Source organism: Vulpes vulpes, chromosome 10 (assembly GCF_048418805.1).
Source record: "Vulpes vulpes isolate BD-2025 chromosome 10, VulVul3, whole genome shotgun sequence".
Taxonomy (NCBI): Eukaryota; Metazoa; Chordata; class Mammalia; order Carnivora; family Canidae; genus Vulpes; species Vulpes vulpes.
In genome coordinates, this window is record NC_132789.1 from 28,055,498 (window position 1) to 28,079,730 (window position 24,233).

Below are 24,233 nucleotides of genomic sequence, written 5' to 3' on the forward strand. Positions count from 1 at the left end.
AGCCAGGGCCAAGGCCTGGCCCCCCCGCTGCATCCCCTCCACCACCCCTCCCAGCTTGCCTATGCTGCAGCTCCGTGCCTTTCCCTGCCCTACCCACCCCCCTCTAAGGCCCAATAGGGAGGCCCTCTTTTCCAGGAAGCCTCCCCTTTTATGTCAGTCATGCTCACAATGGCTACTTGCAGCCACAGTGCCTGGCCATGGGGACTCAGCTTTCTCTGCATGTCACACTTTCATCCTCAGCCACCCTGTGAGGAGGCACACTAACAGACCTCATTTTATAGGGGGATGGGGAAGACTGAGGCTCAGGGCAGCTAAGAACCAGTGGCTGGCAGATCGAGTTCACCCTCATCAGCCACTCCCCAGCCACCACATCACCTCATTTATTTCATCCTGCCCAGGATGGGCTCATTGAGAACAGGGCTGTTAGCTCATCTCTCCATCTCCCTTAGGCTTAGAACAACATCGCACATAGAAGGGCCCCTGGAGCAGGTCTCCCAGGGAGATAAGGAAGGAGTGAGGAATGCACGGGCTCAGCAGTGAAGGGTGTTGAAGTATTGGCAGGCTGGGGTTTCCAGGTCCCGAGCCCCAGGGTTTAGGCTGGTCCCGGGAAGAGTTGAAACCTTGACATTACCTGCATTTTATGTGAGGTCTAAGGCTGGAGACCCCTGTGGACGCCTGGTTGGACCATCTGGCCTTACCCTGTGCTGTGACCACAGTGAGCCCTCCACCAGACCTTGGGGGTGTGGGACCCTGGTGGAGAGGGAGCAGACAGGGAGACAGGATGGGTCAGTACAGGGCAGTCCCCCAGTTGGCCTCCCCTGTGTTCCGAGGGTCTGGTTGATGGCCTGTTCAGCATGAGTTGGCATTTGCATATGGCTGCCCCAAACCAGTGTGACCTTGGAGGGTAGGCAGGTACTGGTCCTGTCACCCCTGGAATGTGTGTCCACACAGGAGAGGAGGGCGTTGGGAACAGGATGAACTGGACCAGTGTCCTAGGAGGACTATAGAGCTGGGAGCTGGCATGGAAACCAACGCTAAATGTGCCCAGACCCAGGGGGCCCAAAGGGAGCAAGGAGCAGCATCTGCACAGCCTGCTTTTTCCTGGAACAGGACAATGGGGGACCCGTGTGATGATAGCAGGGCAGCGAGGTTGGCTGAGCATCTGCATCAGGTCGGGCACACCTGGACAAGTGCCACACAGCCTGTGGCTCGCCCACCCTACGATGGGGTCCTCAAGGGCCAAGAGGTAGGTGGAAGACCCAGGGCCCCACAACCAATGACAAAAACAGCAAGTGTGAGTCCGTGTGCATTTTCTCCACGGAAAGCCACCCCGCTTTGTGAGGCTGGTATCCCTGCCTTCTCCCACGTGAGGGGCTGAGGCGCTGAAAAGCGAGCGTCTTGCCCAGAGTGACACAGGCTAGAGGCGGTCCATGCAAGGCACCTCGGAGCAGGTGAGGGCCAGGAACAGGGAGTCACATGGAGGGAGAAAGATGAGAACACCCAGATCATGAAGGGCCAGTGTGCCCCTTCTGAGGGGTCCAGATTTTGCCTCAGGAGCTCAGTCAGGAAATGTGGGGTTAGAGAGGGTTTCAGAGTGTGCCCGTGCCCCTTCCCTATCGGTCCTCAGTCCAAGGTAGTCAGTGAATCACCACATACACGACCTGGGTCCTAACAGAACACCTGTGGTGGCCTGTGAGGAGAGAATAGTAAGGACCCTGCCCCCTGGCACCCTGAGCTACAGGGTGTCTGTCAGGAAGGGTGGGTGCAGTGGATGGAGGTCAGAACTGGAGGCTCTGAGGCCCAGGCCTCTTTCTCTCGCCCACCTGCCCACAGTTTGGTGCTGCTGGAAAGTGATGAGTATGTTACTATGCGGGTTGGCTAGGCTATGGTAAAGAGATAGGGCCCCCCACCCCTAGTCCACCCCAAAGGCATATTAAGCTGCAGATATGCTGCACACCAGACCCCACACTCACAGATTTTGGAAGCAAGCTGCATGACACTCAAGAAGCTGGCGCAGGCTTTGGGAGGGAGGTGGGGTGGCCCATAAGCAGGGAGGGCTAGAGGCTGAAAGGAGCCCCCAGGGGGACAGGTTAGAAAGACTCAAGGCAGGCTGGTAGCCTGGTAGTCATTAGCTAGCACCCTTACCTGTTCCCCTGCCTCTCTCTAGAAACGACAGTGTCCTAGGAAGGCTGAGCTGTGCTCCCCCCAGTAATGTAGAGAGCCGGAATGCACTCAGAGAGGGACCCAAGAACCACAGCCTGGAGGACACCTGCTGGCCCCCCTCCCTCAGGCAGGCTGGTGAGCTCTCAAATCAGTAGGAGTCTGAGGCCATGCAGGAAAATGTTTGGACAGGACACTGTGCCTGTTGTGAGGCCCTTTCTGCTCATTTGCAAAGTTCGGGGGCTCTCCCTGAGTGTCCATGGCTGGGTTCAAGGCTGGGTCTCCAGGAACCAACCCTCTCCCAGACAGTCAGCACACAAGGAAACCCTGCCATGCCAGAGTTCGTGGCCTTGACCTATCAAATCAGGGAAACAGTGGTAACTGGAGGTGCTCAGCCTGGCACTTGCGGCTCTCCTGGCCTCCACTAAAAAGCTAAGGGAACCTACTGCGAGGAGGCAAGCCTCACACCTGTGAGAGTGGGGTCAGGTGGCCATTGGATCTCCAAGCTGAGCAGTCACGGGAGGCTCCCTGAGGAACCAGGTGGCTCTGGAACCCGCGGTCAGCACGGAGGCGTTGCTGGCCCCAGGAACCTGTCAGCTGCTGGCTGGCTGAGCCCAGGTCTGCAATCAGGCCTCTTCAAGCAGCCCACGGAGCTGCTCCTGCAGTGGGGCCCGTGGCATCCCCACTGAGAGGAGACAACAGACACCCCTGTGCCAGTGGCATGGGAAGGTACCTACTGCGCACCAGCAGCCACAGAGCAAGGGCCGACAGACCCAGGCTCTTCTTGCACCGTGCCTTCATTCCTCCTCACGGTGGTCCTGGCATTAAATGCCATGACCATCCCATTTTATAGATGAAGAAACTAAGGCCCAGAGCAGAGAAATGACTTATCTAAGGCACATCAAAAAACTGATGGTGACAGTGAACACCAGGTCTCTGGCCCCAGACCCTGACTGTACCTGTAACGATGGACAGGGAACAGCCCTTTGGTGACAACAGGAGAGCCTTTGTAGAGCACCAGAACCAAAAGGCAACATTCCCCTCACCACATGCAGGCTCCCCTTCATATCGCAGCTCACCCTGGCATGGGCCTCAAAATGAAGCTAGTCCAGGCCACCATGGCTGCTGTCACATGGTAGCCACGTGTCAGATGAAGGCCTCCTCCAAGTTCAGCATGGAGCAAAGACCCCAGACTCACAGGCCAGTGAGCTCCTTAGGAACAGCTCATTAAGGGCCCCTGGGTGGCTCAGTTAGTTGAGCATCTGCCATCTGCTCTGGGATCAATCCCCACACTGGGCTCCCTGCTCAGCGGGGAGTCTGCTCCTCCCTCTCCCTCTGCCCTTCCCCTCCCCCCCCCCCCCCCCCCCCCCCCCGCTATGCTCACTCCCTCCCTCCCTCTCTCGCAAATAAAATCTCACCGGAAAAAAAAAAAAAAAAACTAAACAGGTCATTAGGTCCAGCCTGGTGACATCCACAGGCCACCTGGGGGAAAGTCTGTTCAGTGGCATTGAGCATATTTGGACCCATCTGAGTAGGAGCTTTCAGCTTTCTTTGCAAATGGCCAAGAAATGACTTCTTTACCACCCAGGGACTACATGCAGCCACCCAGCTCCCTCCCTCTGTCTGACATGCTTTGTGACAATCACTGATTTCTCACCATTGGGCAGTTAAGACTCCCACCATTGCCCAAGCTTCTGATGGGAATCATCTGTTCTGCATTATTTATATAAATGAATGTGCAGACAAACCCCAGACTCCTAGAAAGTGCTGTCTTGCTGGTGAACAGGCCCTGGAGAGAGCTGGTGGGCATCAGAGCCCCAGGCTGGCACTGCTGGCAGCTGCTAGTGGGTGTGCTTCCTCCTGGGTGAAGCACCCATGACCACTGCTCCACTGGCAGCTGGAGCAGTAAAGGCGGGGAGGGCTTCTTGCTGGAAGAGAACACCTGGTTGGTAGACACCGGACTCTTAGCTGAGCCCTGGGATCAGCCTGTCCAGGCCTCCATCTCTACATGTGTGAAATAGGTAGCCCCCCTGCTTGCAGCACAGCCGTGGCCTGCAGGCTTCTCGGATTCTGGATCCAAGAGGATGTTTGTGTCTGGCTAACGGAAGTTTCACAGCATAAGGGAGTGATCCGCTAGCAATGATTCCATAGCTACTGCTGGCTGCATTTGCCCTGGGAGCCCAGCAGCCCAGCTGGACCACACGAGGATGGTGACCAGTCCTGTCTCAACACCTCTGGGGCCACCAGCAGCAGCTCTGACCCACAACGCCAAGTGGGCAGGGTCACAAGGGAAGTGGGTGGCAGGGGGAGACGAATGAGGCATAGTTGGTGTCCAGGCTGTGCACAGCCACCAAGGGGCCAGGGGGGAATGCCAGGGGAGGCCCTAGAGGTCAGACTGGGGGACTGGGACTTTATCCTGGTATGGGGCATAGAGCCAGACATGTGCTGTAGGCAAGTGAACAGGAATATGGGGCGGAAGAAGTCACCGGAGCTTCTAGGAAGAAGAGGCCTTTAGCGAGGCCACAGAGGGTGTGCGGAGCATGGAGAGAGGAGGAGGGAGGCCCCGTGGCACTCATCCCTCCCATACTCACACTCGTGTGTGCTTCACAGTTTCCAGAGTGATAGCCCAAAACAGCACGTTCCTTCTTCAGTGATCTGTGCTTTGAGGTGCCAGGACACGGCTCTGCCCACTTGGGATGGAATGCAGGAGTGCACGTGCTACAGTGACAGCACCGTGGGCACCGAGGCAAAGGGCCCCACCCTGCCCACGCATCACCTCCTGGGCTTGGCTCCTCCTCAGCAGAGGGGCCTCATGTGCAGTTACAGGGGGCCCTGGCATGGTGGCACCCCATGTGGGCCATGAGCACCCAGGGAGCAGTAGGGGATGACAGGTGGAGTACAGCATCTAGCCCAGGGCTTCTCGAACTCCAGTGCTCACGTGTGTTTCTGCAAGCTGGCACCTGGTCAGTGTGTCCCACAGTCTGCTGAATCCTGCCTGGCAGGGCCCATGCAGGCAGGATATCTACACAGATAGAGGTCTTGTGGTGATTCTTTGATGCTCATCATCTCCCAGGTGTGTAAATAGTGGCCAGTGTGGTTACACATGCTTTGTCCCAAGGAAGAGAGAGAAGCCAAGCCCCAAAAGCCAGAAAAGCAAAAGGAGCCCAGGAGCGGGCAAGGGCCCCACGATGAGGGAGACTCCTGCTAGGCCGTAGCCATCATATGAGCGTTTGCAAGACACTGCCAAGGACATGGCTGCCGTGTAAGGAAAGTGCCTGAGTTCCCAGACTTCCAAGTAAGGAACGTGAGGCTCAGAGAGATGTCTAGGGTCCAGAAAGCCTGCCAAGAGCTGTCTGTGGGGCGGAGGTTCACATGAGACAGGAAGGACGAACCCAGGGTGTGTGCTGAGCAGCTGAGATGGCCACGGGGAAGGAGGGGCCGTGTGGCCTGTTGGCTGCTCCAGTGCCACACAGGGCCTGCCCTCAAAGGACTGACCAGCAGAGGCCTTCGTGCGAGCACTGGCTGGCACACAGGCACTGTGTCAGCCTGTGGAGGATGCCCTCCTGCCCCTCTACTTCCAGACTCCACAGCCTGTCCAGAGCTGCTGGCTTGGACCAGGTATAAGAGCCACCCTGGCTCTCCCCCGGAGTGGCCCAGCAGATACCCATTCTAGGACCCTGGCCACGCCCTGTCTCCTCTGCCTGCCTCCCACGCTGTGAACTCCCAGCCCTGGGCACTGGCCTGCCGGTGCCCACCTTCCTGCTGATGGCCAACCCATCCCCCTCTACTGAGTCCTGGGCCCCTGGCATGAGAGCTGGGACCTGTCACTGGCCCTTAGGGCATGCTCAGCAAGCGTTTGCTCAATGAATTAATGCATGCGTGCTAATAACCGCATCTGTTATTTATCTGATGTGAAATTTGGGGTCAGAAGCACAGCCCCTGATTATGACATCATTCCTAAGAGAATTGATAGCTCTGTTAGGCTTTACAGTGTGGCTTCCAGGAATCCATTAGAGCTAATTACTCTCCAGTAGAATGTGACATTCCTAGACCACCACTTATCTCACATTTGGGAACATTGTGTGGCTCCTCCAGGCTCTACTGGGGTTGGGGATCCTGCATCTTATTTCCATAGAAAGGTCACTCCCCTCCCTTCCCTCAAGACCTGAAACCACTCACTCTCCAGAGTTTCTGATACTCCTGAGCTCAGTCTAAACAAGGCACATTGGTTTTGGAAAACATGCTCTCCAAGGTGCTACACGGAATCTCAGGGCAGCTTCTTGGACAGGTACCCCCGAGCATCCTCTCCCCCACGTAACCCGGTTCCTTCTCCGCACCGATGCTGTTAGACTGTGTACCTAAGACAATTTGGGATCTCCAGGAGAGCAGGGCTTCACTGAGGCATCCTCCTGGACACTCCCACCTGGGGTGACCTCACTTAGGCCAACAGTGCTGTCCATCCACACTGCAGGGAGCCTGAGCTCCTGGCTGTGGAACTTGGAGCACATTTCCTGCCTCTCCAAGTCTCAGTTACTTCATCTGTAAAATGGGACTAGGAAGGTGCAAGGTTTGAAAAGCTGGCGTGCCACGGCCACATCATATGCACCAGCCGCGGCTTCCTTCGTCATCATCACATGACTGGTGATGTTATCTGGTCAGAGTCCTTAAATCCGCCTCAGATCTAAACTAAACTAGCTCTGAGCTTTGTTTGGACATTTGGCTCGTGCATTTTATTTTAAAATGGCAGCTTTCGCCATAGTAACTCAGCAGCAGTCCTTTTAGAAGCTAGAGTTGTCAGTCCTCTGTGGAAACGGCGGGCTTGGGAGTCAGATGCGTTATGTTCCTTAAAAACTCAGTCACTACAACCCATTTAAGGTCCTCTGAAAGAAGAGGTGTGAATAAAGGGCAGTGCCACTGGGGTCTCTGAGCCTCCTGGGCCGCTGTCCTCACTTGAGCCCAGTGGCGTGGCAGAGGCAGGGGGGTCCGGGCCTTCTTCAACTCTCTGGACTGGAGCCTTGGGCCTTGGGGGCGCAGGCTCTCCACTCAGAGATCGGGCTGAGGACTGACGGTACCGGGTGACAGGATCGAGACTTGGAGGACAGGCCGATGCCCAAGAGGGCCAGACTTACCGGCAGGGCAGGAGCCTGGCCACACTCACGTAGAGAGAGACGTGATGTGATGGCAGCTCCAGGCCCGAGCTAGCACGGGACAGCAGGAGATGGGGCCCTCCGCGTGAGTATGGAGTTGCACAGGTCCCTACAGCGGTGGGGAGGCCATGCAGCAGCACCACGCCACAAAGGAGGGTCCAGCTAAGCAGGACAGCCCCTTACAAACAGGTGTCAAGGTGCCAGCAACTTTAGGGGCTCGAGAGCCCAGGGGACGCAGGTGAAGACAGACCTGGCCTGGCAGAGAAGGACTGCCCGGCAGAAGGGTACTAGGGAGACCCTCCAGGGGGCCTTCTCCCGGGAGGGCTGCGGGCCTGGGGCCTTCCCACACTGCACCCCCTGATTAACACCGGAATTGTCCTGCCCGCAGAGTCGAATGGCAGAGAGCCTGCGCCTCTTTGACTCCATCTGTAACAACAACTGGTTCATCAACACTTCGCTCATCCTCTTCCTGAACAAGAAGGACCTGCTGGCGGAGAAGATCCGCCGCATTCCGCTCACCATCTGCTTCCCTGAGTACAAGGGCCAGAACACGTACGAGGAGGCCGCTGTCTACATCCAGCGGCAGTTCGAGGACCTGAACCGCAACAAGGAGACCAAGGAGATCTACTCCCACTTCACCTGTGCCACCGACACCAGTAACATCCAGTTCGTTTTTGACGCGGTGACAGACGTCATCATACAGAACAATCTCAAGTACATAGGCCTTTGCTGAGGAGCCGGGCTGGCCGGCTGGCCTGTGGCGAAACCCCCCGGGGTGTCACACCCCCCCTCGCGCTAGGGAGACCCAGCCCAGGGGCAGAAGACGGGGGCCTGAGGAATGGCCCCCCCGTTCCCGCAAACATAAATATATATGGATAGATTGCTAGGTAGGTAGACACACACACGCGCACACACACGGTCTGGAGATGGCAGTTCCCCGAAGCGCTGGAGCCTCTAGAAGACTTCGGCCGCTGTCACCAGGTTCACTACAGGCCCTTCCTGCCCCGTCACCTTGCCTTCCCGAGTCGGCCCTGCTCTGCATGGGGGTCCCCGTGGGACTCTGAGGAGAGGCGGCTGGGTCATCCGGAGGAAGCCGGCTGCGCCCAAGCGTCGGACTGGGGACCTTGCTGCTGACCCGGAGGGAGGACCGGAGCAGGGTCCATGCGCCTTCCCCGCTGGCCCGCCCTGTACCACGGCTGTTCTGGAACCCGGGTGCAAGGCCAGACGACAGCACTAACCAGACCTCTAGCCACTCACAGCTCTTTTTAAACAGCTTCAAAATATGCAGCAAAAATCCACACAATAACACGAGTGGCACCATTTGTCTCAAACTAGGCCAGCTGGGTTCCAGCTTTTCTTCTACTAGTCTGATGTTTTATAAATCAAAACCTGGTTTTTTCTTCTCCGACATCCTTTTTTTTGGCCAAATCTCGTGGTGTTTCGCAGAAATACGGAAAATTTCAAATGCAGTTGAGTATTCTTTTTTAAAATGCAGATTTTCAAAACCTATGTTTTTTTTTCAGGTGGTCCTTTTTTGTGTCTGGCTTGCTGAGTGTAAAAGTTGTTATCTGAATGAGTCTGTCCCTCTGCTCCCGAGCGACACTGGGGCGGACAGCCGCCCTACGGCAGCGTCGCGGGGCCGCGTTGTACATAAGCCCGTGCAGCGTCCTCTTGTTACGGTGCGGTTTCTGCTTCGTTTTTATTTCAGAAAAATAAATGTGATGTATTTAAAGAAGGTTCTTCACCTAGGAGCGAATGAACAATAGCTAATGTCTTGGTATCTAAAGAGTAAATTATCCGTGGCTTTGCAAGTGGAGGAAAGGGGGAGCAAGAGATGGGGCCCCAGCCCCCACATGCCCTACACCTGAGACGGGCTGAGAGCCACGACAATTCCTGTGAAGGCTCAGCCGGCGCAGCCTGAGGGAGGCCCTGCTGGGACCTCGCACTCTGGCCCTTCCTGTCCCAGGGCCTGTGGCACCCGCCACCACCGAAGGACCTTGGCCCAGGGCCGCATGTAAATATGAACCCCCGCCGTCAAGAGGGAAGGCACCGCCAGAGCCCTTGCCAAATCTCCTTTGCCCTCAGCCTCTGTTCGGTACCTGTATGTCCAAGGTCAGTGCGTGGAATCACAGCCAAGGACTTTAAGAGATGTACGGAGGGAAAGAGGAGCTGGTGATTGTATGAAAGTTAAAGATTGTCTACTTTAAGAAAATAAAATATCCTGAATGAGCTAAGCTTTGTCCTGGCGTGCTGTGAGTGTGTGCAGCTGGCCTGTGGGAGCGTGCCCGGAGACACACTGTATGCCCAGCTTGCTTTCTCTCCCCCAATCCACACATTCATGCAGAATCACTTGGAAATGACCATCAAGAATAAACAACCTCAAGCAAAGAAAGAAACTGCAAGAGATGGGGGCCCTGTCTGGCCCATGTGTCTAGAGAGGCTGAGGTTTGGGGGCGATGATGGCTGCGAGACCCCGCACCCAGCACTGGCCCAGGCTGCACTGTCACCCAGACCCCTCACACCCCAAGACACCTCTGCCAGGACGCTAGAGGTGGGAGGGTGCTGCAGGATGTGGGGAGGAGGGGTACCCCACTGTCCTGTCTGCTGACTCTGGCTTGTGGGGTTAGAGGCATCTCCATGTGGTGGAAAGCACTACTGAATAGTCCAGCAAGTTTGTTCAGCCCGCATCGGGCTCCTTACAGATTGTTTGAACACTTCTACCGCAGCAGGGTGTCAGCTGTGACCCATTTTACAGACGAGGAAAGGTGCCCAAGGTCCAGGTCAGGGACTGGTGGGGCAGAGAGGCAAGTGTATCCGGAAGCCTGGGGTTCTTGCCTGGCTGGCTCTGATGCTGATCACCCTGCCCCCAGACAGGATCCCACGGGGACCACAGAGCCACCCTGCACCTCCTCCTCGAATCCAGGGCCCACATAGAGCCCCGAGTGAGGACCAGCAGGTGGAGACACACCCGCGTGCACGCACGCGAATACACATCACACAGACACACATCCAGATTGGGCTCTCTCCCTCCCCCACCCCTGAGCCCTCGTGGGGATTCCCTTCACGCCTTCCCACATCACCAAACAGCAAAAATCCAAGGGGACTTTTGTATAAGAAGAAATAGCGTGTGACTTAAAATCTTTGAGACTTATTTTACGCTTTTAATGCCAACTGTGAAAAGAGCAGTAATTTCACCGTGAGCATCCTTCACCTAAAAATACACAGCTAGGAGGAAAATAGGAAGACTGTGCCTTCTCTCCTGATGTGCTCAGGGATGGGAGGTGCTTTCCCAGGCCAGTGCTCCGGTGCCCAGAGCCCAGTCAGCCAACTTCCAGGGCCCTGCTCTCCACTGCAACCTGTCTGTACGGCTTTTTTTTTTCTTTTAAACTTATTATGTGAATTACTACATGAACCGCCCCTCCTTGCCTCATTTCCCTGACAACTCTGATAGCTATGTTTCCTGTATTCTCTTCTTCCGTAACATGATGCGTTCAGTGTTTTATTTTTCATTTCGTATGTTGCCTATTTTTATTGAAGTATAATTGACATACAATCCTGTCAGTTTCAGGTATATCTCAGAGCGATTCAGTATTTTCATATATGCTATGAAATGAGACCCACGATAAGTCTGGTCACCTGCTGTGCTGGTTCTTCCTCTCGTGGGCCTGCTGCATCCTGCTTTTGCCTTGCTAATCACACTGACATGCTTTTTCCCATTCCCACAGTCCAAGACTGTCTATCTCTCAGGGCTCAGCCCGCTGCATATTGGATGTCCCCTCCCTCCCACACTCCTCTGCATAAAGCATCCATGCCAGGGCGAGGTGGGAAGGGGACCTGGCACAGTCTGACCCACTTTCTCCCTCCACTGTACCCAAATAGTGCCCAGTGTGGAGAAGGCACCTGCTAACCTAAAAGTCCAGGAAAGGTTCACCTATGGTGGCATCAGCCAGAGGAAAATGAGCTGTGGGACCAGCAGCAGAGGGACAAGTGAGAGGAGACCAGAGTTGGCGGGAGCGCGATCCTAAGGGGAGAGGCTCTACCCTGTGCAGGAGGAGCTGGCCCAGCCTCACCCTCTGCACATGACTGACCACAGCCAGGTCCTGCTATGTGGCCCAAGACTCCCTCTCATAGGGCACACCACCGTGTGGGCTCCAGGGTATGCCACCAGTCCCTGTAGCTCTTGTGGTCACCTGGGATGGAGCAATGGCTCAGTGACAATAATCCCAGCTTGCCTCGGCGACTGCTCACCACATGGCCCTAGCTTAACCTGGTACACACTTGTCTGATTCGACCCTCCCCGACTCCTGGGAAGCCAAGATTACTGGCTCTGTTTTATTGAGGAGAAAGCAGAGACCCAGAGGGGAGATGACTTCCCAGCATCACATGGTGTAACAAGTGGCCCGACCAGGCCTGGGTCTATCTTCCCTGGAGCCCATGCAAGGCCCTGGCCATCTAAGACAAAGGGGCAGGAGGTACAGGTCTGCTGACTCCGGGGCAAGTGCTGGAGAGGGCCGTGGTCCACCATGAGGACAAGGGGACCCCACCAAGGCTGGACAACAACTGGGGCACTGGCCTCACTAAAAGGTGAGCTGGGCGAGGGGCTTCAGTGCTGAGGTAGGTGAGGCCAGGCACCAGCTGCTTCTGCCCAGAGCATGCCCAAAAATATTTGATCTTTGTGTAACAAGCTATCCCAAACCTCCTGGGAATATGAAAACCTTGTGGAGGGGCTCTTGGTGGCTCAGTTGGTTTACCGTCTGCCTTGGGCTCAGGTCATGATCTCAGGATCCTGGGATACAGCCCGAGTTGAGCTCCCTGCTCCGCAGGGAGTCTGCTTCTCCCTTTCTCTCTGCCGCTCCCCCTGCCCATGTATACATGTGCACCTGTTCTATCTCAAATAAATAAAATACAAAAACCACATAGAGAGAGCTGAGAAAGACTGCCCGCCCCAAGAGAGCCCACGAGAATAGCTGCTGGGGCTGCGGCCCACCTTCATTGGGCCAGACAGGGAAAGGCTCTTCTGGCTGGAGCAGGCCACTGGATGAGGAGGGGGAAAAGGTGAGGGGGCATCTAAAGCAGGTGCACCAGGCTGGGAACCAACTGGGCAGTGCCACTGTTGGTGGGCATTGTCCTTTGCTGAGTCTTGGAAGGGGACAACTGCCCACCACAGGCTGAGGACAGGACATGTGTGGGACCTGCTGTACCCCGTCCTGAAGGCAGATGAGCAAGGACAGGGCCACCCCTCTGGGGCAGCCAGCCCCATCCCTGCACTCTGTGGTGTCAGAGCCAGGAGGAGCAGGGGGTTGCTCTGGGCAACCCCACACACAGCCCCCAAAGGGTAGAGGGGTGCAGCAGCTTTCCTGCTCAAGGCTGCCTGGCTGAGGCACCTTGCAAAGGGGCAGAGCACCTTGATTTGCTCCTCCCGCAGCCCCTCCCTCTAGGCTTCTGCTCCTCCCACTGCTTCAGCTTCCATGTCCCCCGCACCTCAAATTTACCAGGATCAAAACTGTACCTGACATCAGGCCTGGTAAGGCCTGTCCCTCCCCAGGCCCATGCTGCTCCTTTCTGAGTCTGAGGAGCCCGTCCCCATAGGAGAGGCCTGAGCACAGCCTCTCTGCCTCCCTCTCCACTCCCTGGCCGGTGCCCTCCTGTGGGCAGGGAGGGGCACCTGTTTTGACCCCCATGGCCCAACCCAAGCCAGGCTGCACACAGGATGTAGGAGACAGAGTGGTCCCTGCACCGTGCTGCTGCCATAGCTCAGTGCAAACTCACAGGTGCCCCAAGTCACCCTGGTTCCAGGCCACAGTCTGAAGGTCCAAGGGGCCTGGCCGTGGCCAGTGGGACCCTGATGCTATTCAGCAGCACCCCAAAATCTAGTTCCAGAAGAATCCTCAATGTCGGCACCGGAGTTCTCTCCTGTAATGCCTGGCCACAGAACAAGACCTGTTTCTCTGTGGGGTTAGCAGAAACGAGGGAGCAGGGACACCTGGGTGGCTCAGCGGTTGAGCATCTGCCTTGGGCTCAGGGCGTGATCCCGGGGTCCTGGGATGGAGTTCCACATTGGGACCCCACATGGAGCCTGCTTCTCCCTCTGCCTGTGTCTTCTCTCTGTGTCTTTCATGAATAAATAAAATCTTTTTTAAAAAGAGAAACAAGGGAGCAGACAAGAGATTCTCCCAGAATTCCCAGCAGTCGCCCAGCTGACAGGGACCCTGGGCTGGGGGCTTCTGCATGGCGATAGCCTCTACAATCCTGGTTTCTGGTCCCCTGACTAGCAGCACCCCGGGGGGCCTGAGAGTAGAGCCAGGCCCTGCCAGGCAGTCATCGGTCCTGTGGCACCCCCTGCTGGTCACTCTGGGAAACCACACAGCCGGCCCCAGGGGGCTGGGGCAAGGATTTAGGGGGAAGACCTCTGTTCCCCTACAGGTACCGCATACTACAGACAAGCAATTGAGGCACAGTGGCTGGAACAGATCAAGGGCCTCACATGAAGCTGTTGAATTAATGAAGGACGGATGGAGTGAATTGCCACAAATAACTAACAAATGATGCTTTAAAATATGGCATAAAGCTGGCTAACTCTAATATTTCTTTTGAGTGCCAGGCACTGTGCCAGGTGCAGAGGCTACCTTCTGGTGTGGCAGTGGGTAGAAAGCCCATTCTAATGACCATCAGTAGGTGAGCCAGCTGAGTCCAGACTATGCCAGGCCCACAGGCACACGTACTGCGGTGCTCCGTGATGAAGCCGAGGCTCCGACCCAAGGTCACACGCTGGTTAAAAGCACAGCCACTGAAGTAAATGCATTCACCCCACTCAGAGGTCCAGCAAGGAGACCCCCTGGGACCCAGCCACACTGACCAACCCAGAAGCCACAATACTCAGAGTCCCCCCAGGGGGACCTCTTGGGGGCATCCGCCACACCGTATGTCTCCCTCTCTCCCTCCAGCTGCCACGCCCTTCCCCAGCCCTGCCATCACCCCCACTGCTGCACATCCCTCACCCGAGTGTCCCTGGCCTCCCCTCCCGGCACACCACAGACAATGAGCAGCACCCGAGAAATCCTGTGATAGAAGGTGTGGCTCACCACTAGGGAGCTTTGTCAGAACCATGCACCCCCCTACCCCTTGTTATGCACCCCGTGCTTATGGATTCCAGAACAATTCTGCAGGAAGGAGATAGGACCCTCCCCACCAGAACACAGATGACTGTAGAGCTTTTATTTTTTTTATTTTTTTATTTTTTCTCTGTAGAGCTTTTATAACTAAGACAGTGTCAGCCTGGCAAGGGCCAGACAGGGAGAACTACAAACAAACAAAAATCCAGGCCAGGTACCTCCACCAGCTAAATGTGAAAAGCGAGACTCTTACACTTTTTTTTTTCCTTTAACCCAGGCTTTATTTGTATTTCTTTGCTTTCACATAAATTTTCCTCAACATGTTATTACAAGGTTGATAAAGCTGAAAGAATGACACAGCAAACATTCATGTCTACAACCTAAATTCTACATTTTTGTTTGTCTGCCATGGATTCAACATTTTTAATGCACTTCAACTTTCAGAATATTTTACCTCTGAACACCTCATGCATATTATCAAAAGGCATTTACTTGTTTAGCTTCAGCTAAAATTCATATACAGTGCAATACATTTGAAATACATAGTAAGAAAACTTGAAGGCCTATGTAACTCAGGCTCCATTTGTATTTCTGTTGTGACTAATGATTTTGAGCATTTTTCATGTCCTCATTGGCTGTTCCTATAGCTTTGTCAAGTTTCCATTAGAATGTTTGGCTGAGTTTTTATTGAGTCTGGAGTTTGAGAATTCTTTATTCTGGACATTAGTCCTTTGTCAGGCATGTTTTAAAATGTCAAGCCTGTAATTTCTCCTAGTTATGCCATACTTTGTTTTCTTAAAAATATTCTCATCAGAAGAAATTTTGATGTATTCTAATTTGTTTGTTTTTTTAAATGCTATTTCATTCTGTTGTCCTTATTTATTTATTTGGGTCTTTTTTTAAATTCAGTTTGTCAACATGTAGTATAACACCCAGTGCTCATCCCATCAAGTGCCCTCCTCAGTGTCCCTCACCCAGCTACCCCATCCCCCACCCACCTCCCCTTCTGCAACCCTTTGTTTACCAGAATTAGGAGTCTCTCGTGGTTTGTCTCCCTAATTTTTCCCACTCAGTTCTCAGTTCCCCTCCTTTCCCTTGTAATTCCTCTTACACTTTTAGAACAAAATAACGCAGAATATCTTCATGAGCTCTTAAGCAGCTCCAAATACACACACACACACACACACACACACACACACACACACTACATTCAGTTGAACAACTACTGGGCTAATGAATAAACAAATAAACAGTGAAAAGCCACACAACAAGCCAGAAAATGGTATTTGCGATGTGTGTGGCCAACAAACGATTGGAATCCAGGATGAATGAAACACTCTCTCAAATCAATAAGAAACGGAAAAACAACTCAAAAGAATATGCTCAGGCTCCTGGGAGGCACTGGGCAGGAGAGGGGAGGCAGGGGCCTCTCCCAGTCACAGGGGATGGCAAAGCCACCCAACAGCGAAACAGCACAGCACACACCACCAGGTTGCTGGTGAGGATGTGCAACGGGCTCTCTGCGGGGGGAGGAGGGTGGGCTGGGAGGCAACTGCAGTATCCGGCCAAGCTGAAGGCCGTGCATTCTCTGGCCCCCGAAAGGATGCTCTCCTCCAGCAGAGGCCTTGGAGGGACTCCAGGAAAATCTGAGCGGGAACGCTCAGGATCAGAAACAAGCAGCCTGCCCCATCAGCAGAGCAGGGCTGAGTGCATTGAATGTGAGCGTTACGTTCAAGCTCCAGAAGGGCACGCCACAGTTAAAATAGTAAAACAGAGCCCATGACGCATGGATAAATCTCAAAATTATAACGTTAGGTTCTTTAAGTGGCAAGGGACTTCAAGTGGATAATTCAACAAGATCCATTTGCATAGAGTTTAAAACATGCAAGGCAAGATCTCTATAAGACTACATTCATGGTCACTACATTCTATAAGACTACATTCATACAAAGACCCGCATTAGAGATATAGTCAGAAATTACTGGTGCCTCAGGGGAGAGCAGGAGAAGGGGTGCTGGGTGGGGAGGGTTCACAGGGTGCTTGGAGGGTTATTACTTTTTTAAAAACAAAAATCTCAAGCAAATACAAAACATGGTAGAATGTGAAAACTTAGCAAAGCTCTAATGGTACTTGATGTTTACTATTGTCTCTGTACTTCTCGGAATGGCTTAAACAGGTGGCAATAACAAAAGAGCCGGCTGGGAGCTCCACACCCCAAAGAGGAGAGTTCCTCCGTGGTGGGTGCAGGGCATTCATTTTGCTCAGCCCTGAGCCCTGGGACTTCACCAATACCCACTGCCTCAGTGGCCCTCAGTCATGTGGTCTCTAGGGAGAACCAGCCAACGCGTGTTTGAGAAAGATCTGAGCACCTGATCCCAGACACAGATTCTGTTGGCCTAGGGCAGGACCGGGGATAAGTGGGTCCTAAGACCACCAAAGGGTTCTGTTGTCTGGCCTAGCACGCTCCCCAACACCCAGCCTGGCCCAGCTGGGAGAAGGTGTGCTTCCCAGACGGGCAGCAGCGCCAGGTCACCAAGGGCTCTGCTCCGTGTGACCTGCCTCTCTGCACCTGAGCCCACAGTCCTCTCTCTCTGGGGTCTCAGCTTAGGGAGTGCTTACACGTGGACTGGAGCATTTATGGCGCATGTCATGCAGGGCAATACCCTACATGCTTGGCAAGGATCTTCTCACCCTCACTTTCGGCCTCTGAGGCAGGTAGTATCAGCCTTGCTTCAGAGATGAGGAAATAACCCATCCAAGGGCATGCAAAGAACCAGGGGAAGGGCAGGGGAAACCTAGGGCTGTCTCACTCCTGGGCTGCAATGCCTTTTGACCACCTTCAACTTAAGGCACCTCCTTTAAGGCCTTGACATCATGCCTCTCGGGGTTAGCCCTCTGTTTAAAAATGTTCACTGCACCACGTGACAGGGCGGATGTGAGTCTGACACAAATCTCAATCCTCTAGCTATGGTGGGCGGGTGGCTGTCACCCTGGACTCCACATCTAATCTAGGAGCACCCAGCTGAGGGGGACCTCAAGCCTGGGAGAAGAGTGGCCTTTGGGGCAGGCCTTCTTTCGTCCCTAAACATGCTATGGCACACTTCCCAAAAGATGACATTTACAGGGCTATAGCCATTAGGGAAACACAAATTAAAACCAAAATGAGACACTACCACACACCCACCCACCCAAATAACGAAAATAAAGAGCCAGGAATGATCGAGTGTGGGTTGAAGATTGGGAGCATGTGGAATTCTAAGACACTGATGGTGGGAGTGTAAGTTGGTATAACTATTTTAGAGAACCATCGGTGGTACCTTCTAAAGCTGAACATAAACTTGTCCTATCCCTGGCAATTCCCTTCCTAGGTACGTCTTAAAAGAAATGCATCTATATATCCAACAAAAGACACTCAAAAGAATGTTTATAGATACCCTATTCTCGGTAGCCATACACTAGAAACAATCCAAATGTCCGTTGGCAACAAAGTAGACAAAGAAACTGTAGTATATTCATATAATGTGAATACTGTACCCAGTGCAAACCAGCAAAAAAAAAAAAAAAATCATAATGGATCTCAGAGGCAAAACATCAAGCAAAAAGAAAGCTAGAAACCAGATATTACAGACTGTACGTTTCCACTAAAGTAAAGCTTAAGAAGAGGCATAAAATAATCCATAGTCTTATAAAGAAAAGACAGTTTACCTTTGGGTCAGAGGTAGTCACTGGGGTGGGGCACATGGGAAGTCTTTACAGTGGTGGCGCTCCCCTATAAACCTCTTCATCTGGGTCGTGGTGCCACGGCATGTTCGCTTAGTATAATTTAATAAAACGTTAAAAATTTTTAATAAAACGTTCATGCGTTATTTGCTCCTTTTTGATATGTGTATTGTACCTTAGTAAAAAGCATAATTTTTTTTTTTAAAGCAGGCTCTAGACAGCGATCTGCAGCATGGCATGTGAGTGACCTGGAGTGGAGACCAAGGGGCCGCCTGAGTGCCCACGGAGAGCCTACCTGAGGGAAGCTGGGCCACGTGCTTCAATGCCAGGTGCAGGTTCTCTCGACAGGCTGACTGAGGGTCATTCAGCAGGTAGGCCAAGGCAAGGATGACATCATGCTTTAAAAAGCCCTCTCTGGGGAAAAGAATACAGATTTAGATATAATTAAGACCATGCCTGGAGAGAATTCAGTAAGACAAAGAGGAAGTTGTCCACCCAACACTCCTCCTGGGGCTTGAACTGTGCTGGCTGTCACAGGCCACATTCCTCTGGCTTCCAGGGAGAAAAAAAAGATGGGAGGTGGACAATCGAGAGAATCCCTACAGGCATGAGAGCAGTGTGGCCTGGGTGGCGTGGGAAGAACCACACACTGGAATGACACATCTCTGCCCCTTCCTTAGCTAGAGCCCTGGATCCTTCTTTCACTCTTGCCTCCTCAGCCCTCTTATCTGTAAACTGAGGATGAGACAGCAGAACCTCACAACTGAACTACCCTGAACTTTGGGGCTCCACCCACCAGGGCACACCCCCACTGAGGCTCCAGGCTCTGCAAGCCCTGCCCCTCGAAGCCCCTGCCTCTTCTCCCACCTGAATTGTGAGCCTGCCAACAGCCAGATGCTTGCCTCCAAACCTATGGATGCCTGGTATGCTTGTTGTTATAATTATAGAAGTCAATTAACTATTAGGTAAGCCAATTAGATGTGAGAAGAGGTTTTGTTTTATTTTGTTTTCTTATGAAAACAAAATTGATTGCTTTGGGAAGATTCAAAAGTGATTCTCAAAAAAAAAAAAAAGTGAGATGACTGTAAAAGATTCTAGAAGGTTTTTACATGCAGATTACTCCATTAATGTCTTTGAGTTCCTGCTCTATTTGAAAGAAACCAAAGCTGCAAATTAGATGATATTATAGGTGTGGTTCAAGCAAAAGAGATGATGAGAAACACCAACCAGTGGGCCCACCCCCAAGAAGAGGCCTGGGGGGCAAGCAGGGATTGGTGAATACCTGATTATTTGTGTTTGGGGTTAAAATGAAGCAGTGTAAAGGGAATGTACAATTTCTTCAGTTAATGGCTTGGTAACTATTTCCTTTGATTAATCACTGGGCCTGAACACATCTGGTGTAAGGGCTTCTGAGGTCACACCTCTCAGGGCTGGAGTCAGAAAGAAGTGAGAAGGGACATCTGGATGGCTCGGCAGTTGAGCATCCGCCTTTGACTCATGGCATGATCGCGGGGTTCTGGGATTGAGTCCCACATCGGGCTCCCTATGGGAAGCCTGCTTCTCCCTCTGCCTGTGCCTCTGCCTCTCTCTATGTGTCTCTCATGAATAAATAAAATCTTAAAAAGAAAGAAAGAAGTGAGAACTCGGGGTGATGCCCTTGCCCAGTGCCTGGCACATGGAAGTGCCCAGCCAATTGTGCTCTTGCTGTGTTGGCCAGGATTTAACATTCGGTGAGTTCTGAGTCATTCTGGGGCAAGAAAATCATAGTGGGACACCCAGGCTGCAGAGGACTTCCCTGATCCCCCATCTTGAGGTGTCGGCCTCCTCAGTCAGTCCCTGGTCACCCACTCATTCCCTGTCACTCCTGCTTTGTAAGTCTGCTGTGTTTGCCGTGAGGCCATTTGTCCCACTCACAGCAGGCGAGCAAGAGGTGGGCGGGGGGAGCTAGGCCTCCCAGGAGGCTCTTCCGTGTGTGGCCTGTCATGCAAACTGACTCCTCAAGGCTGCTACCCTCATCCCCTCTTCCTGTTGCTACTTGTGTGGGTACAAGAGGCACAAAAGTTTCAACATGAGCAGTTATTTCGAGCCTGACCAACTCCACGAGCTACTGGCTTTAAGTTATAAGATCACCACCGAACTCCAGCAAACTTCAGAAATGGGCCTCCGTTAACTTTCGGCCCTTTGCATTCTTGGTCTATTGTGGTGTGGTGGAGTGGGATGGGGGCGGGGCGGGGGGGGGGGGGGTTCTGGAATCCCCGACCCTGGTCACTTGGTTCTCCTCCCTATGCCTGGTGGTGGCAGTGTGAGGAACAGCGGACACCAGAGGAGTGTGCGGGCCAGGCCATAGCAGGCCCTTGGTCAGTGACAGTTTCTTCACCGCATGTCCCCCCAGCCCCTGCCAACGTGGCCACATCCAGGAACCCGCCTCTCCTCCCAACCTCCTCCTGCTGCTAAACAAACCTACAGGCACCCCCACTAGGTTCACAGTTCCCTTGTACTTGCCCAAGCTCCAAGCACCCCTCCGCACAGCGTCTATCAGCCCTTGCTGGGGGTGAGTGCTTAATATCCACATCAGGTCCAGAAAGAGAAAAAAGGAGCAGGAAGGATGAGAGGCGCTTCCCTCCTCCATGCTCCTCAGTATTAAAGCACTTTCCATGGGTCTGTCTCAAATAAGCACAGCCAGACTCCACCAAGGTCACAGCAGGAAAGGTTGGTGTCCCTGCTTACCAGGGCTCCTGCACCCCTCCTCTGTCCCCATGCCCTTCTCTCCTTCTGGTGTAAAGCATGTGAATTGGGGCTCTCACTGTAGCATCACCCCCCATTCATTCATAGCGACCCATTGGGCCAGGACTGCACATGGTGTGGGTTAACCACATACCCTTCTGGGAACCTGGAATTAGACCTCAGAGAGAAGTCAGAGAGCGGTGAGGTCAGGGGGACTAAGGGACTGAGGCCACCATCTGGAGATGGCCCTGAGCAAGTGGGTGTGTGAGTTCATAGACACTATCTGCAGGGAAAAGGAGGCAGCAGCCCCCAGAGAGACGAGCACCCGGTGGCCACCCAAGGCCGACGTGAGGCAGACGTTTCTGGGCTGAGGGCTGCACATGCACCAACCCGTTTAATTCCTGCCCCCACGAGCAAGTGTGAAGACACTGAGGCACAGAGAGCTTGAGGAGAGGCGGGATTGAGCAACCTTACATTTGCTGAGATGCCCCGATACCCTTGAAAGGATCTCAAGCTTCCATACAGGGGCATGTGTTGTTTACATCACACAAGTTGGAAGCCAGTGAGCACCCTGCCCCTCTATTCCTTCTTTCTGGGCAGCAGTCCTTGGACAGGGCCCCAGGGCTTTTTGTGATTTTCAGTTCTGTTTTCAATACCAAGTAAAACTGGGGGGCCCAGGTCAAGAGTGTGAACTGAACCGATATGGGAAAGCACCCCCACCCCCCCGACATACGTACACACACACACACTGGCAGACAAAAACAGAGTATTCAAGGTCATCCAAGGGTGCTCCACCCAGGGGAGGGATGTGGCTCCAAAGCATGATACTGGTTTCCAGAGACAGCTGCCCACCTGCCCACGTTATGGGTCGCCATGATGGAGAGCACCTCGGTGGCCTTTATCCGCACTATATCATTATTATCCTTCAGCAAAGCTTTCAGGCTCTCCAGGCAGCCTGCAAGGAAAGCACAAGAACCTTTGAACACTGACCAGTCGCAGAAATCAACTAACCCAGAAGTCAAGAGGTGAGGCAATATTGGGCAACAAGAAACTACCAGAAGCTTTGCTGCTTTGGGGCCTTGGGGGATCACATCAGTTGCAAAGTATTTCTGATTCACTAAAGGAGTCTCTGCGTGCTAGAAAGGCTCACACAGGGGACTTTTTTATCTAACTCCCTGCACGCTTCCGACCAATGGCCTTATCTCTCCATCCACTTCAAGATTTTTAAAAATGGCCTTTACATCTGGAGAGACTGAGGGGTAATATTCTCACCCCTGTCCCAAAGTAGTCATGTACCCTGGAACAGGCTACACCTGGGGATGCCAGGTTGAGCAAATAAAAATCCTGCTGTATTTATTTATCTGGCTACCCTAGCCTCATACCCCTCCTTCCTCTGAACCTCCGGTTTTCTTATCATCTTCCCTCCCAAGGCAGGTGCTATTAGAATTAAGATAACATGGGCACTGCACTGGGTGGTGCTGGCCCAGAGTCAGGCTTATTAAACAGCAGTTTTTATTACTGAAGCTCCACCCGGTGTCCTAGGCCCTGGTTCTAGGAACCACAGCCAAATCTGGAATTAACTAGCCCTGGAGCCAAGGCTGGAGGGAGAAGCATAGTTCATCCATCCCCATCTGAGAAATGTGTAACCATGTCAGAAAAATCACCTCAAGCCTTATTTTGATCATTAGAAGGATGGGACACAAGGGTCATAGTTCCCAGAGACACGTGTGGTTTTAGTAAGGCGTGTGCCTATCTTTTGTGATAGCCTTGTGGTTGAGATAGATAAACAGGGCTCTTTGGTGGATTTATGGCCAACTAGTTGAGCCACAGCAGAGAGGGCTGATTCATGGCTCTGGGTAGGACGCTGGTGTTGTTTGACTAAGGACTAACTAGCTCGGACGGATGCAGTGAAGGGGCCAGGTCGCCTCAGCCCCTCCCATTCCAAGCCACTGTGCTGTCCATCCAGACCCCAGTCATCGTCACCCGGGCTGACACTCACCTATGTCAATGGCCACATAGACATGTTCAGGGTCGTGCATGAGGTCGCACAGAGCCATGAGGGCTTTCTGCCTCGTTAGCAGGTCCTCCGACTGCAGCTCCTCATTCAGCTTGGGCAAGGCCCTACAGCCATAGGCAATGGAGGCCTGAGCAGGGTTAATGTCAGGGGGCAGGTACATGGAGACCCGGGCATGGGACATCTTTTCCACGCCTGCAGAGGGCAACTGTCTAGCTCTCAAAACAAAGCTCTGCAGAAACCACTGATTAAAAGAAACCAAAAAAATTGTTGTTATTACCACTGGGATTTAGAAGCTACTCCTCATTTAATCCTCAAAACTATAAAAGCAACCAGGTGGGTATCTTTACTTCTATTTTGCAGGTGGGCAAACTGAGGCTGAGAGCAATGAAGGGATCTGCTCAAGGTCACAGTAAAGATAAATAGCAGCCCAAATTGCAAACTCCAGAGTTCTTCCATGCTTAACGGCAGAGGAAAACCACCAGTACTTTACAGGCTGGGCCTTGGTCAAAGGCTCCAAAGAGACAAAACAAACCAAAGAACCAAACAGGAATATGGACGCCACATGTAGTACTTACCTAACACCAGCAATACCTAGTATCTAACTCAACTACCCCAGAAGGAGGGGACTTGTGTTATCCCAATTTTACAAAGGAAGTAGTTGAGGTCTAAGGGTAGGAGTTGGCTTCAGGTCATAGAACTGATGAGGCCAGGCCCCAGTGTTCAAATCCAGGTCTAGCTCATCATCCATCAGGGACCCATATTCAGATGCTTCTGATACTTCCACAAAAAAAGGAATTAAGGTTAAAGCATGATTTATTTTTATTACACACATGTACACTTGGAGCAACTATAGGCAGTGTGGCACAGTATAGCTGACCCTTGAACAACACAGGTTTGAAATGCACGGGTCCACTTATACGTGGATTTTTTTACAATACAGAACTTTTTTTACATAATACTTTGTGCATACTTTTTCACATAAATACCGAATGCATTCTCTCTCCCTTATGCTTTTAATAACATTTGGTTTCGGGATCTCTGGGTGGCGCAGCGGTTTGGCGCCTGCCTTTGGCCCAGGGCGCGATCCTGGACACCCGGGATCAAATCCCACGTGGGGCTCCCGGTGCATGGAGCCTGCTTCTCCCTCTGCCTGTGTCTCTGCCTCTCTGCCTCTCTCTCTCTCTCTCTCTCTGTGTGTGTGTGTGTGACTATCATAAATAAATAAAAATTAAAAAAAAAAACATTTGGTTTCCTCTAGCTTCCTTTATTGTGAGAATACAGTATATAATAAATACAACATAATGTACATGTTAATGAATGATGTTATCGGTAAGGCTTCTGGTTAATAGTAGG

The 24,233-nt window shown here is 52.8% G+C and overlaps 2 protein-coding genes across 4 annotated transcripts in view; one reads left to right on the forward strand and one right to left on the reverse strand.

Annotated features, from left to right (window-relative positions):
- The window catches only part of GNAZ (G protein subunit alpha z), a 51,603-nt gene extending 42,062 nt beyond the window's left edge, over positions 1–9,541 (forward strand). For both annotated transcript variants that reach the window (XM_072723344.1, XM_072723345.1), the window contains exon 3: positions 7,696–9,541. In XM_072723344.1, the coding sequence (XP_072579445.1) occupies positions 7,696–8,040 (345 nt within the window). In that variant the 3' untranslated portion in view covers positions 8,041–9,541. The remainder of the gene's footprint in view (positions 1–7,695) is intronic.
- Positions 1–24,233, reverse strand: part of RSPH14 (radial spoke head 14 homolog) — a 77,790-nt gene that overhangs the window by 52,702 nt on the left and 855 nt on the right. For both annotated transcript variants that reach the window (XM_025982760.2, XM_072723346.1), the window contains exons 2-4: positions 22,863–23,121; positions 21,716–21,818; positions 18,435–18,553 (exon numbers count right to left, since the gene is read on the reverse strand). In XM_025982760.2, the coding sequence (XP_025838545.1) occupies positions 18,435–18,553; positions 21,716–21,818; positions 22,863–23,061 (421 nt within the window). In that variant the 5' untranslated portion in view covers positions 23,062–23,121. The remainder of the gene's footprint in view (positions 1–18,434; positions 18,554–21,715; positions 21,819–22,862; positions 23,122–24,233) is intronic.